The sequence below is a fragment of the Patagioenas fasciata genome, chromosome 8, assembly GCF_037038585.1.
Source record: "Patagioenas fasciata isolate bPatFas1 chromosome 8, bPatFas1.hap1, whole genome shotgun sequence".
Lineage (NCBI taxonomy): Eukaryota > Metazoa > Chordata > Aves > Columbiformes > Columbidae > Patagioenas > Patagioenas fasciata.
Window position 1 is genome coordinate 20,200,164 of NC_092527.1, and position 16,412 is coordinate 20,216,575.

The following is a 16,412-nucleotide window of genomic DNA, read 5'->3' on the forward strand; positions in this document are numbered from 1 at the left end:
ATCTTGAGAGTAAGACATTATGTATGACATTAAATTAGGAAGGACAGGGTGATAAGTTGGAGGACAGGGCTGTCTGTCATTCAGTGGATCTCCAAAAGCTTGGAGAATTGGAATGAGAGAAAACTTGAAGCCAAATGCAAAGCCATGCAACCAGGATGGAATAACCCTCATGTAGCAATATAGGCTGGTTGTTGACAGGATACAACACAGCTCTGCAGAAAAGGACCTGGAGGTGCTGGTGGACCAGGCTCAGAACACAAAGTCAGCACTGCACCCACACAGAGATATTCTGGTCTCTACAAGCAAGCATGCAACCAGCTGGACCTCATCTGGAGTTCCCTGTCCAGCTTTGAGCTTTATGTTACAAGGAAAGCACTGACATAATGGAGTGCGTCCAGCAGTGGGCCATCAAGATTATTAGGGGGCTGGAATACTTAACAAATCAAGAAAGGCTTGGCTGAGCTTTAAGAAGAGGTAAATAAGGGGAGAACTTGCTGCCACCTTCAATATCTAATGAAAGTTTATAGAAAAGATGGAGTCAGACTATTCTTGGACACAAGAAGGAACAGATACAAGCTGGAAGAAGGAAAATTCCAACTGGGTATCGTCAAAAGAATTTCTCCCATGAAGAGTCATCAAACACTGGAACAGGCTGCCCAGAGAGGCTGTGCCATGTCCATCCTTAGAGATACTGAAAACCCAGCCTTGAAAACATTACATGGTCCTAAAAACCTGAACTAACTTTGAAGCTGGTCCTGCGTTCTGCAGGGGTTTGGAACAAGATGTCTGCTCTAACTAAAATTTCTCCACGGTTTAGAGGGAAAGCTGTATGAGGAGCAGCTAAAGTCACTTGGTTTTTTTTTTAGCCTGGAGGAGACTAAAGGGAGACCTCATCGTGCTCTACAGCTTCCTCAGAAGGGGAGAAGGAGGAGCAGGGGTGCTGATCTCTTCTCTCTGGTGACCAATGACAACCCGAGGGAATGGCTGGAAGATGTGCCAGGGGAGGTTTAGGTTGGACATTAGGAAAAGGTTCTTCAGCCAGAGGGTGGTGGACACTGGAACAGGCTCCCCAGGTAGATGTCATGGCCTCAAGCCTGGCTGTGTTCAAGAAGAGACAAGAAAATTCCCCCAGACACATGGTGTTTTGGGGGTTGTCAGATGCAGGCACAGAAGTTGGACTCGATGATCCTTGTGGGTCCCTTCCAACTTGGGACATTCTATGATTCTTTATTATATGGAAAATTCTCCCTCTCCTGACTCTCAGTTCAGTTCATGTTGCTGCCTATTGCCTTTTATAATTCCACGAAAAACATTCATCAACTTCTCAAGAAGTTTGGTGTGGATTTTATTATTGGATTGCTACCTTACCTTAATGAATTCTACTGCTTTGAAAGGGAAAGAGCAATTCCTCTGGATCGATGGCACCGAAAGCCAGAGAGGGAAACCAAAAAGGATAATTACAGATGTTTTGTTCTTATTCAGAGCAAAAAAGAAAATATTCTTCAGGGTAACCGATACCATTTCCATTATTTTTTCAATATCTAGTATCGGAAAATTTAGATATTGGCAGAAATCGAGGAGGGTTGGTGTGTGCTTGTAGTACTTCAAGATAAAGGCCAACCTGACTGGCTGGTTTTGAAATCTTCAAATAATTGTCAGGAGGTAATCAGCTAAGAAGTAGCACATAAGTTCAGGTGTTGTGAGTGGAGGGAGAAAGAAGAAAGCAAAGGGACATGCTCAAGATAAATACCTATTGTCTGCATTATCTTTTTCTAAAATTCTTGGTTTTATTAGTTTTATTACACTACCCAAAATAAATTGCTCTATAAACAGGTTCTTACTTATGGAATGCTATGAAACCATATAAAATAGTACAAGACCATTGTTCACACTTTACAAATATAAGAAAGGTTGAATACATCATAGATTTCTGGACAAGTGATTTTTTTTATAAAGCAAAGACCATCTAAAAAATGTAGCAAATGAAAAAATGAAAGACAAAATTCAGAAGAAATTGTTGAGATGTGGGCATACAAAATTACAGTTATTAGATTAAGTTAATAACTGTAAGAAAAAAAAATTGTTTTTTTCTTCCTTTCTTATAAAATCAAATTAACCCATTCAATCAGGATATATGTTGACACCCATTCTCTTTAAACATATGAACACCTGAAGTATATTCCTCACTTACCAATCAAGTATAATACATGCCTTACATGCCAATCAGGTTCCACATAGGCTGCATAAATATACTTGTTAACCAACTTTTATGTCCCACATATTTTCTCTCTCCAGAGGAACTGGAAGCTATGAGTCCAGAAATAAGTAGTAGTTTATTATCTCACATTTTTCTGCCATAATAGAACTGCTGTTCTCTAAAAGCATACTGATACTGCACAGACCCAAACCATGAGACAACACGGGACTGCCTGGGTCAAACTGGTGGAAATACTTTCTTTTTCATTCAAATCACAATTTTTAAGGCCAAATTTCCAAACAAATTAGGCTCCACATGCTATGCACACTACATTCATATCTTAGGAACATATCAAAGGCCCCTGACCTGTTATCACTAGTGATGCAGGCAGCACAAGTTCCCGTTGGTTCTTCACTCTGCTCATAATAATGGGCATCCACATGAGCTTCCTCCGCCTTCTTCTTCAGGATCTCTCCAAATTTATCTTTGCCAATGCACCCGAAGAAAGTTGCAGCTTTGTAAGGGCTCTGAATCATCCACTGCAGATTGACAAGAGAATAAACCAATAAAAACCATAAACAACAACAAAACACACAAAGTTAGCATGCCAGATATTTTTCTGGGGGTCAATTTTCTCTCCACTTGCCATAATTAATTCTGTGCCTACAGAGCACTTCTACTCCTGAAGTAAAAACATCTGGTACATCAAGAGAGGGAAGGTCAGCAAAGAATAAAAAATCTACACTTAATGATCCCACTGAGTGTTTAATACCTAAAGTAAAACTTAAATACACATAGCTCACTATCAAATAAAGCAGATTAGTATGTTTTTACAAGGTATTTCAAAAGAAGTTCCCTTGCCCAAGGGAGGTGTCCCTACACTTACATTTAATCAAGCAGCGTATGATATCTTTGAAGAAAATTCATAGAAAAGGCAAAAGAAACAAAAAAAAGACCCCAAACGCCCACAAAACCAGTGAGGCAGCACATAAGGAAAACAATACATTTGAAAAACCTAAGAAGAAACATTGTGCAACATTCACAATATATACAAAAACTAAATGGTACTGAAAATAAGCATTTATGTCTACCATTTAATTATACACAAAAAAGGAAATGCTCCCCTTTTACATTGTTAAACCATGCATGAAAATATCTATCTCCAGTTTTATTAAGAGCAGTTCTGTCACTTGAATTGTAAAGAAAGAGTGTAGCTGCACAGTGTTGCTAAGGTGCCAGGTTATTTCATAAAGCTCCTCTTTCATTAAACCACAATATGTATCATTCATCTGTAAATGTAACTCCATTTTGTACTAAGTTAAAAAATAGCATTTCGCAGCAAAGTAAAATCAAGAGTGAACTAAAAATATAAATGCAAAGAAACAATCACAGGCCCCACTCTGCTGGTGGTGAGTCAACCAAGTGAAGTCATTATAATTCACTCTAATTACAGTCAAAAAGCTTATCCACTCAATCTATAGTATGAATTAAAGGCTACGTCAATTTACTGCTATACTAAATCCCTACTTATAATTGTTTCCTAATCAAGATTTAAATAAATGATAATGTCTCCATTACAAAGCAGCATTAGTGGTAGCTGCAGGTTGTAGAAAGGTCAAGTAACTGAGTTGCAAATACATGCTTAGTCACATCTTTATTACTTCCATCTCCAGGGGAGAGGAAAACAAAACAAAACAAAACCAGAAGTCTTCAGTCATGTAAAAGTGTTCATTAAAGAGGCAAAGGTAGACAAAAGTTCCAAGGCCTCTTTCCTGCAGCAACTTAACATACATCTAAAGTTTAAGGACAAAAAAGATTGTGTCATCAGATGGTGGCAGCATTTAATCTCTCATTCATGAAATGCACACTACGCTGCTAATCTCATCCATATCTCTATTATAAATTAACAACTAACACGGGAATTATCTACAATGTCCTTGTATTTTACATACATTCACACATACCCAATACACTTTTGTACAACGTTCTTTTATATTTGGAGGTATGTTTAAGTAGAACAGATTACTTGACAAGACTGAAGATCTTATGACCTAGTGTAAGCAAACGTGGAACCAATTTCCACACCGATAAGAACAGAAGTACCTGAAGCCTTGTGTCCCATGTTGAAAAACAGGCCTTACTCTCACAAATAACGAGAATTAATACAGATCAGTATGAACAGCATTTATCAAAGCATTAAACCCCCAACAATTCTTAAAAAAACATAAGACTTCAAACTGTACCTTAAGCTCACAACGTTTTATCAAATGACATAACTTCCTTTATATATAAAGTCTGACAACATTTGAAGCAGTAATATTTCACATACATCTCTGAAAAAATAATTTCTGCTCAAGTATCACAGTTTTGGCAGCAGCTCAATTTGAATTCAGATGCGATACATGCCATATATAACTGTCACAATCCTTACTTCAAATCTAAGTAATCTAAGTGTTAGTATTGAGAATCAAAAGTCATGACCTAGGATTTCTTGGGATAGACCTCTGTATGTTGTACAGACCACTTCTTCCAGAACAGTGGTTCTGCTCATGCTCATGATTGGAAACACAGGTATGATACGGTGGTGGAATATTCCCACTATATGGATATTATTTTCATTTTCACATCTGAGCTACGTTAAGCAACACTGAGGAAGATGGAAAAGTAGTTCAGCAGTGTTTCTGGAAAGATCCTCTCATCACAGATCTCCAGTTACAAATACCACCAGCTTTTTGGAATTATCTCCGCATATTCCCATAATACTGGTGGTGAGGTCTTGCTAGTTGCAAAACTCCTCCAAACTGTTCCTCCTGTCCTCAGTTAAAGGGCTACATATTAGAAAAGGCAAAACCAAGACATCACATTACAAACTTGATGAAACTGAACTGTAGAAATATCTCTGTGGTATACCATTTAAGTTGTACCTAGTGGAATGAGTCACAGCAGGCATTTTTTCCATATGTGAGAAGAAACAAGAAAAAATAACATCTTCAAGGTAGATTCTGGAGCACTTTTTAAAAAAATTGACCCTGGCTTTGAGTTTACTTTTGAATAACATGATATGGAAAATACAGGCTTGTATGGGTTACTTCACACACCACTGTTATTATCAACATTTTGTCTAAAACACTCTAAATGTGAATGGGGGTCAATCATCACAAGACCACGAATCAGTCAATGCAGCATTATATCCAATAACAAATGAGGGCCGACAACAAACTGCCAGGCATATGGTTATATAAACTGCAAATTTGTTCTATAGATTTATATGGAATATAGGATTTAATTGAATGTAAAATACTCTAGACAGAAATGGAAAATGACCCCGCTCAGTAGGCTCCAGCATAATGAGTTAACTACCTAGGATTTGGCTAGGCAGTGAGACAACTATTACCTAACTGTACTGACAGTCTGGTCAGGAGAAGCTGGCACCCGGCCACACCATGAATCCTCACCATAACCCAAGGGAATCTGGGGCCCTTAATGCCCCGGAGACAGAAGTGTCAAAAGTAAGAAATTACCATGAAGGAACAAGACAGCCTCAGGACTGGGATGCTACAAGGGAAATTCAAAATCTAGAGTGGTTTATGAAATCTAATGTGTTTCTTCATCTAAGTTTTCTTCTGTCAATGCATCAGGTACACCCAAAGACAGGTCCTGACCTTTTCAGTTAAGATAAGCACCTGTGATAGGGGAAGGAGCATGGAAAATAGAATACCTTTCAGATGTTCTGTTGAGTTAACAGATTGCATTTTCCTTACATTTTTGTTGTATGCACCCTGGTAAACTAAAAGAATATATAAGAACTTATTTATTGTCTTTAGCATAACTCTGTCTTAAAAAATCAGGCTGATTTCAAAATAAGCATCATCTAATATCAGATTACCCTATCCCTACAAGCACATTATTCCTTATGACCAAGTACTGGTCAGCACTTACTAAAGAGGCCAGCACCCTGGCCACTCAAGGACACACTAGAGAGTGACAGAAAGCTTCTCTCCTTATTTTCATGAGACTAACTTGGGCTCAGAGTAGCAGGAGTATCTGTTCAAGTGCTTTTTCATGATCACAGTTAACAGAGTGACCTCTCTGGCATGCTTTAGTTATCAGAGAAATGTAAAGAAACATTGTGTTCCAGCAAGTGGGTAGCAATTGCAGAGAACAGCATAGTCTTTTCTTGCAAGATGTTGAGATGCCAAGAAAACTCTGTAACAAGTAAAACTTGTGAAGACTCCATTGTGACTTCGTGAGACTGCCTGGAGTTAACTATGTCCTGCTCTTTCAAATCCTCAGACTCAAAGATGTGGTACACCTATTTCTACTTTTGTCTGACTAGAAAACAGCTCTGGAAACCACCTTTCCACCGAGTTAAAGAAGCACTTGTAGAAGCACTTCTTCCAACCCTAGACTTGACTTTGATTGGCTACTCAAGGCTGTCTTTTGAGAACAATATTCAAGATGAGATGACAGAGTTCCCTGAACGGTCCCTTACACCCCAAAAATAAAAAATGCCCCTTCATACTATGTAAAAGAAAATCAGTGGCCTTAAAGAAGAAAAGAAAGAGAGAAACCTGAGTTCTTTTTTATTTCCCAAGCTTATTCTACTTAGCTTGAGAACACTATGCTTCTGCTGCAGTGGCAGAGTGCAGTATCCCATACCACAACACTCAATCTGCATTCAAAGCTTTGCTTTGCTGTTCCTGCACAGTTTGTTGTAGAGCAGAACCTCTACTTGAAAGGTAAAAAGCAACAAAACTAAATAGTTGATCTAATTTATCTCATTATCTCCACTTGCAAAGATACTTCCCCTGCAAAAGGAGAGTTTGCTGCTACTGGATCTCAGTACACAGTCCCAGAAGACTTAAAAACAAACATCATACTGATGAAGATTTAGACAGTTTTATAGCCCTCTGACTAAAACAAAGATCCTCCAGAAATTATTTCATTTTACCCTGACTGTATGCTTTGCTATAATGCTGCAGTTAACTGGACAACACTGATAATCAGAATGAGGAGGCTGACGAAGACACTTGCTATCAGGCCCACACTGTTCTCCATCTGAACTCTTTAGCTCTCAAATTGTTTTTGGAGCTGTAGCCAGTAGTGCATTTCTGCATCTGTCAGTCATCTTAACCTAGCAATGCCAAAGCATATGAAGTTTTGCTTAGACTGACATACCTTCTGCACGCAGGAGTTTTCAGCTGTTGACTTGAATCCTAAATGCCTTGGAACTGACAACACAACAGGAAGCATTATGCCCCTTCACAGTGAAGGATCTTCAAAACTCATTAACACCGAATACAGACATCTGAAGTGCATCTGAAGTGTGTTATCTGGAGATGGACTCTTCTCTGCATGATCTGTCAAATCTGGTCTTATTTTAAATTGCAGCTCACAGAGGAGAAGACTCGAAAGACCAAAATTAGCTAAGACTTAAGATGCTTGCTAAATCAAAACAAAACAATGTTAGCAACTACTCATGAAGCATTCTTTTTAGTACATCACAACAGAAATAGTTTCTCTTTATATGGGTCTATATAGAGTATCTCTTATTTTTATATTCTGATTTTTGGAATGAGTCCACACACACTTCAGGTTTCCCCAGTTTGCTATACCCTAGGACATGTCCTATCATCAGATATATAAACAGTCCATTAAAAAGCTGTTTAAAATGTTTTAAGGAATATTTTAGATCGCAAAAGAAAATAAGTCACACATCATCTTAGAAAACTAGATAAAATGAGAAAAAGTGGGATCAAAACCTAAATCATTATCTATATCTTAAAACCACAAAAAACTGACAATATGCAAAACAATTCTAAAAAATGACATTTGTGTCACTGTTCAGTGAGCTCACTTATTTCTTGTGAATGATGTGATACACCTCAAACACAACTTCGAATGCAATATTCTGTTACCATAACACACACTATATCATTTGAAATCCCTACCACGGTGGGTTAACCCCAGCCAGCAGCTAAGCCCACACGCAGTCACTGTCTCAGTCCTCCCTCATGGAGGGATGGGGGAGAGAACTAAGAGTGCAACAGTGAAAAACGGAAAAAAAAGAAAAAAGAAAAAAGCATGGGTCACGATGAAATGATGCAAAGGCAATCATTCACCACCTCCCACCAGTAGACTGAAGCCCAAGCAGTCTCCACATCACGGCTACCTTGGAGAAACTCCACCTCCCTCACTGCCCCCAACAGTTTATCGCTCACCATATTCCATATAGCCCACACTACCTCCTTGGTCAGTTAGGGCCAGCTGTCATGGCTGTGTCCCTTCCCAACCTCTTTCCCACCCCACAGTCTACTTGGTGCAGTAGCAGAGTTAAAAAAGAGAGAAGGTCCTGGTGCTGTGTGAGCACTGTTCAGCAATAGCTAAAATGTTGCTGTGTTAAACAACACTGTTTTGGTGACAAACCTAAAATACAGCACCATTGGGCTGCTATGAAGAAAATTCCATTCCCAGCAGACCAAATATACCTATTCAAGAGTCAGTGTTATGAGAATACAGCATCAGGACCCTGGAAAACAGATGGAATACTACAGTTTTGTTCCAACACCTTTGCAATCCTTTTTCTTTTTCTTTTTTTTTTTTTTTTTAATTGATCAACATTTAGAGATTGAAACAGCTATTAACACATAATGGCCATATAAGAAAAATGGAAAAGGAAAAAATAAGCTTATCTTTATAAAAGCAGGTTTGCAAAAAGGAGGCCCATGTCCTGTACAGTAATTCTTCTACCATTAGCTGAAGCTGCCAAATCTTGTATGAGGAAGTGATATTGTTAAAAAATGCATGACAACACCCTCAAGCAACTTCCAGTCAAATGAGATAAAAGCAATAATATTTTTTTAAAGGAAAAGACTAGCTAAAGCTTTGCACTGAGACCAATATTTAAACCTTATCAGGGTCTGATTCAACATGCACTATCCAAATCTCTGCTCAGGAATATCTATTAGTTTTAGTGTGGTGCCACAAGTTGTACTTTGCTATAGCTTTTCAGCTTGAGATGTCTATCAAAACATGAATCGTCCAGAAGTACTTCACTTCTACATTTAAAAACCACAAAGCTAACAAAGTGCCTCTTAACAAAGTCTATAATCCAAATTACTATTTTCAGTGCTGCTATTCTTTTGTATTCTATTTTGTATTATTTCCCTCTTCATCTGCATGTCTACTGTTTTATTTTTAGCCTAGTTTGTAAGTTTCTCGCTGTACAAGGAAATACAAGCATATTTTCTGTACTTAAATATGTAGCAGCCATATTCCAAACTTTCAATGTGGCCAAAAGTTAGCTCTCTCTTTTATTGCACCCCTTAAATATTGGCCATTCGAGGCACCTAATTCCAATATTCCTTACTCCATCACCCTCTTACCCTGCCTTTATAATGCTACACTTGGGCCCCAAATACCCCAAGTGCAGCAGCCTCTCTTCTAAAGTTCTATATATGCTATCTGAGGCCAAAGGCAGAATACCTCCTGCAAGACCTTACAAGGCACATAATCGAGACCACAGCTGGCCTTGTGTCCCTTTTGGGTTTGAAGCACAGAACCTGAGGCCTCAACCACCTCCTCATTGTTTGATCTGATGTATCGCTCCCTTTCTCTTTCCACAACATTAATGTGGTCCCTTCTCAAAACCAGGTAAAAGATGAGACATGTACAAAACAGGACTGGTCGTGCTAGTTCTTCATCACTCAGATGACAGCTATGTGAAAGGTATCACAACAGTAAGAATTCCAGGTTTACTTGGGACTCTTCTGCAGCCGTTTCAGTGTCTACAACTGCTCATTAAGAAACTTGCTAATATTACAAAGCAATGGACAAATTAAGGTTTAAGAGTATCTTTATCAGTAAAAGAACTCGAAGATACTAATTTCCTTAATGAACACTGTGTGTGAAACATGGAAAGGTGGCGAATAAAGTACAACACAAAAAATCTTGTTATTCTGTGGCTAGAAGCTGTGGTGTTGAGCTGTTAATGGAGGCATATTAACAAACTGAAAACAAAGCATCATATTTGGGTACAGTAAGACAGACTCACTGGGCAACTGTACACCCCTGTTAACCCTGCCTCAGCTTGCTCTACCTGTAAAGAACTAGCACTCACTTTAAAGACATATAAGAAATACTGATAAGCATTTTAAAAGTGCCTTGAAATTCTCCAGTGTAGAACACTGTACATGTATTTAAGCGAAGCTGATATTGTTGCAGATTCACATTTTATGATATTTCACATATGACGTTGCATATCTATAACCTTAAAACAAATCTTCCTTTTCAAAATGCATGTACATGTCATTCTCACTCCCCTGCTAGATGATGTGTAGTCTCAATGAATACACCCACACTCAGAATGACAGCAAAAAATCCACAAGTGAGGAGACTTCTTTCATTGTCTGGCAGCACAGAATTCAGAGAGCACAAACTGTAAACAGCTGCCTATCAGCTTCTATCAGCAATAGTATCAAAAACAGATGGCAAAGGTCAAGTCAAAGTTTATTGACAGTGATGAACTTTGACAGCCTCTATTAAATTACTTCTTCCTTTAAGGTGTATGCGATCAAAGCAGCAGAGAGATTTTCACTCAGTCACATAACAAGCTATTTGTTGAGATTGAAACATCTGGTCAATATCTGCTAACACTGCAATTTCATGCACAGTTAGCAATAGGGTACACTTCTTCTCTTCTTCTTACAGGGTCCATAAGGGTGGCACATATGGTCAATCATTTCATTCAAAAAGGTTTCAATTCCAGGCATTACATACAATTGTCTCTATGCTTTATAGTATTTTAAGTCTACCTACCATTGTTTTCCATCTTCACTGCTGTCTGCTATACTCTTTGCTACAAAAGCCCACAAATATGACATAGCACTTAAAGCTGAACAGCCTTTGACTACTGGAGTTGGCAGTTAAGGTAAGGCAGTTTTACAGTGGCAGGTCTTCACCTACCTGTTGTCAAGAATTCTTAAACTATTTATCAAAGCTCCAGTAATACAAATTGTAATTTTTGTTCTAATAGTAAACTCACCATTTATGAGGCATTCTTGAGCAATTAGAGAATACCCTTTTTACTAATTTACAAATTATTATACCTTTTACAAATTTAATACACAACATACATTATATTTCAAGTAAACAGGTGATAATGGCAAGAATTTGATGAATCAGAATCCTATTTCTCAATCTGAAATTGCAAGAAGACACACACTGTTATCTAACCCAAATGCTGAGAAATGCTTGCCTTTAAAATTACACATCTGTGTTGCCACAGCAACAAGTAGTGGATAATGTGAAATGTATTTCACCCTTCCTTTTCTAAATCCCAATCTTTTTGGCTAAAAGAGAAAGGAGGGCTAGTTGCAAACACGCCTACAGAAAGTACATTTCAAAGAGTTTTCAGTTATTATTAAATAACCTCCATTTTTATTCAGTTAACAGTTGGTTTGCACATCTCATTACCACATTGGCTGACTCTAAGTAGTATCTGAACCTTAAAAGTTTACCTAGCAATTGCAGGAAGACACTGACTCAAAAACTCTTCAATATAATTATCTATTGTGCCCAGATGCTGCACCAAAGAGATGACAGAGGGGTGGGCAGGGAAGGAAGAATCTACAAAATGCTTGAACAGAGACATCCCTCAGAGATGTCACTGTAGACGCCTGGGATATTCTGGAGAGTATGTTGACTTTTAGCACTGTGACATTTATTCAGTAATACCTCATTGTTCTGAAGGAATGACTTATGGAACCTAGATTAAAAAAAAAAAAAAAAAACAACATCAGAATTGTATAATTGTATACTAGAAACTGATGTGTTTCATATAAATGTCAAGATATGGCTCACAGGTAACAGAACATATTTACAGGTTGTAAACATGAGCCTAAATAAGAGCCTGTCACACCATGCCACAAAGGCAGACAAATCACATCAGGAAAGCAACTAATTAGCTGTCACTTAGCACAAAGAGCACTGGTGTAGAAATTAAGCAGTTAGCCAGATTCTAACTGTTTTTGATAGGAGTGCAAAGTAGGAAACAAGTTCAGAAGTGATGGGATTAATACTATTAAATTGCAAGGGTTTTTTTCCGAAGACACCCACAACAACCCTAACCAATCACAAAGGGTGTAAATATAGCCTAAACTTTACTGTATATGTACGGTAAGGCTTATATTATTGTGGTGGAGCATTCCACCCAAGCTGATACAAAGTTTATTTCTTCCAGAGTTAGTAATGAATTTTCTTCAAAAGAATTTGGTAGAACAGAAGTTAAAAAAATAAATAATAATCTGGTGTCTCTCCTCTAACTTCAAGGCTTTCTCTCACTAGACTGGAAGCCCTCTCAATGATCAACATAAAACTTTGTAAAGGGTTTTGAGTCAAGCCCATTAGGAATTAATATTTCAAGACTGGCCTCTCCTAAGTGTTATCCCATATACTCCATCCACAGTTTCACATGGAAATGCCTCCCCTCCAAGGTTCAATATTCTTAAGGAATGATCCCTCTTCTAAGGAAAAAAAAAAATGTGAACCAACTGAAAAGCGACAGCTTTAGGACAGGCACGCCTCAGAAATACCCCTGGATTCCAATACAGTTAGTTGAAAATGCTCTACATCCACCATAGATTGTGATTGGCACACAAACCAGGCTGAGATGTAGGAGAATACTGGATCCACAGTTTACATGTGAACAATGATGGGAGGAGAACTCATACATGCCCTCACAAAATAATAAAAGTAGTTGCCATCGTATTCCCAATAGAAGTACTGACTTCCTTAAAATTGTTTGATGTCACTGAAACAAATCCATTATCATGTTTATGTGTACAAACATTGGTACCTTACCTTATGCCAGTCCTGCACAGTAGTTAACATCATCCACTCATGTAAATAGATAGTTTTTATTCTATTCACCAATAATTGAATGGCAACAATCTTACTTTTCCTGTTTCTTCATTTCTTAAGTATATACATATCGTATTTTATTTGCTCCAGTTCACAAAAATCATTTCCTCTTGCCAGTTTCATCCATAATGTCTTTATATTTGCTGTGGTGGGACATAACCAATACCTTTGTCAACATAATTTAAGGCGGCTTCTATTTGCCATAAACTGTAAAGATACTCCATTCTGATTCCCAAGATATCAAATGAAATAACAAAATACGATTATTTTTTGTTTTGCTCACTTTTAAACTCATGTATTCCTTCCTCCATGGTAACTTTTATATTTGATTGTAACAAATTTTAACTTTTTTTTTTTCAATTTAACAACATGTATGACAGGAGTCACATATAATTATGTGCAGTTGAAAGCAGCACTTGGCAAGGGTTGGAACAGCTACCACTGACAGGAAAAAAAAAAAAAAAAAAAAAAAAATCAGAGAAATATCCAGAAGCAACAGCTTCCCAGAACACAGGACAGTCCTAAAATTGCATTTGGCCCTTTGAAGGCAACCATGAGGCTGATGTGGCCTCGGGTGAAAATGAGTTTGACACCCCTGGTCTAGGACCGTTTTGTTCCTACTAGCAACATAACCAATAAGGAAAAAAAAAAAAAAAAAGGAAAAAAGTATAAAACTAAATGAAAAATCTTGTGTCCAAAACTTCGTGCAATACACTCTTGGGTTGCACATGTCACAGAGGATAGTCAATGCTATTAAATGAGATGGAAATCTTCAACTGATGCATTGGGAATACAGTAACTTTATTAATTGCTATAAAGTCGGATTTTTTTTTCCCCCTCACGAACAAGTCCAAATACCCAGAATTATCTGTTTTTCTTCATAATAAATCCGTCATAAAATCTCAGCACATATAATAGTCCACTTACTTTTTAAAGAAATATTTTTATGTATGCTTTATAGAAGACGTGAAACAGTCTAAGCAATAATGTAATTCAACAATTTCTGTTGTTTTCTGCTTAGGGGCATTTCCTGCTTTCAGCAGCATCAGGCAAGCCAACAACCCTGTATCTTGCTTGCGCTGGCTGCAGGATATGCTAATTGTGAACCCCGAAGATGCAGCGTATTAGACAGCATGTACTTAATCTGAAACCCAAACTGCATATGTGCTAATTAATTTGGATCTAAAATTATCATATTATTACTTTGGTATTTTGTAGAGTCATTTTCTGTGCAGCACAAAATTCATCCTATTGAAATTGCACAAGTATAAATGTATTTAACTGAGCATCTAAGAAAAACTAAAAGTGTTTTCAAACTATGAATATCTTGGGATATTTTCCTTCTCAGAAAGAAAAAACTGCAACAGAATTTTAAGGATTCTTTCTGGAGGTTTTTGATATTGGCATTATTGTTAGCTGTTCTACTAATGTTAATTACATCGTTACATGATTTCCCATGGATAACAACTTGTAATTCCGTCCACTTATCCTCCACAGAGGTAGAGGAACACAGTAGATTAGGAGGCTGTCAAGATGATAGAATGACATAGAATGCTAATTTGTATTTGTAATACAGCATGCAAGATTTGGAAATGCTACTTAAAACAGAAGCAGCAAACTAGCTTCAGGCACTGAATGTATGCTTCAGGCAGTGAATGTATGAAAAAATGCTAATACATCAGAACATCTGAAGCAACAACAAAAAAAGATTCTATCTAAACTTCATTAAGAGGAGAATCTGTCAATAAATCAGCTGAAAGCATAAATATTAAAACATTCACTAGTTATAACTGATATAACACCATTTCTTTAGACGCTAACAAGTAATGATATAAAAGGCTAACTCATTAGTGCTAATTTTTCATTTTCCAGAACAAATTCCTAAACATTTCAGATACTTTTACTCTAAAAGCCAATTTTCTGCTCATACTTATATTGGTGGAACCTGACTGATATCAGTGGGATTATACCAGTATGGATTAAAAGAGAATTTGGTCCTAATGTCTTAATTCTGATAAATTGGTAGTTGTTATACCTAGTATATAACTACTCAAGACTAAGCTCTCAGGATGCAAATATACTGTTTTATTAGAGAACTGTGAGGACATTCATTAGTAACTGTAAAGAAATTTGAAACTTAACAGACCAGATCAATGCTAGACACCGTTATGAAAGTACTGCCTATGCACATGATTTTAAAGCCAACATAATCACTTCCTATTCCTAAGAAAATACAAATACACTTCTTTTTACCAATTTAGGTACAAAAACTACTTCTATAAAACCAAAGCAATTTAGTATTGAAAGGAGCAAGCTGAAATCAAGTTAGAATGTTTAGGTGTTAACAAAAACTATTTCTGCAGATCAAGTGTTATAACGCTGTTGAAAGCATTCATCCCTTTATTAACATGACAAAACCCACACTCTGGAAAATGCTGTAGAAATTTGAAATGTTACCCAAATATTTTATCTTTTTTCTTTCTTTTTTTTTTTTTTTTTTTAATTGATGCTAGAGGGGTTTTGTATATTTGTTAATACCCTTACTCTAAGACAATCTAAAACAGGACTGGACAAATTGTTACTGGCTGGTAATAGACTGCTTTTAGTCTTCAGTAGCCCTAACCCTGATTTATAATGTATATATTCCCGTATTCACACTTCATTGTACCACGTATCGATGTACAGGGGCTGCCCTGCGGATACATGATAAGAGATGGCCAGCATGCGTTCCCTCTCTAGAGTCTCATTCTCTAGAGAGAAGGTATGGATTGTGAACTGCCATTTCATCACGTCATCTGATTAGGGGCTAGTTACCATCACTGTCAATGTTTCCATTTGTATAATTTTTATTTACCCTTTCTTTTGCCATTTTACTATTATTTTCCAGAAAACAAATGTAGCTGCCACACAAGGACAGACTGATTTTTGTGAGGCTGAGATCTGTTATGCTCTAGGTTTCACATTTAAAGAAATTTCAGAGGAGTGAGACCACAATCAGCAACTTTCCAGAGGGCCTGACAAGTATTTACAATGTTTAAATTTAGCCTAATAGGGCTAATATTTCTACTGATGAAATGCAACATGGTAATGAAGATTCGTAATTCTCAGGCCTCTTCAGTTTTCTCCTGGAAGTGCACATCTACTTAGATTTTTGCTATACAGATTCCATATAGCAGTCAAGAACTTTCCTTCCTCATTCTATTTCAATGAGACACTTAGCAAGTCCATGATTACTTTTAGATCACTTGAACACCCATAGACAAACACAAGGCAAATACTACACAGTAGCCTCTTT

At 37.3% G+C, this 16,412-nt stretch overlaps 1 protein-coding gene across 3 annotated transcripts in view; it reads right to left on the reverse strand.

Annotated features, from left to right (window-relative positions):
* The window catches only part of ADK (adenosine kinase), a 287,218-nt gene that overhangs the window by 154,971 nt on the left and 115,835 nt on the right, over positions 1 to 16,412 (reverse strand). For all 3 annotated transcript variants that reach the window (XM_065842920.2, XM_071811816.1, XM_065842921.2), the window contains exon 5: positions 2,564 to 2,736. In XM_065842920.2, coding sequence (XP_065698992.1) covers positions 2,564 to 2,736 — 173 coding nt within the window. The remainder of the gene's footprint in view (positions 1 to 2,563; positions 2,737 to 16,412) is intronic.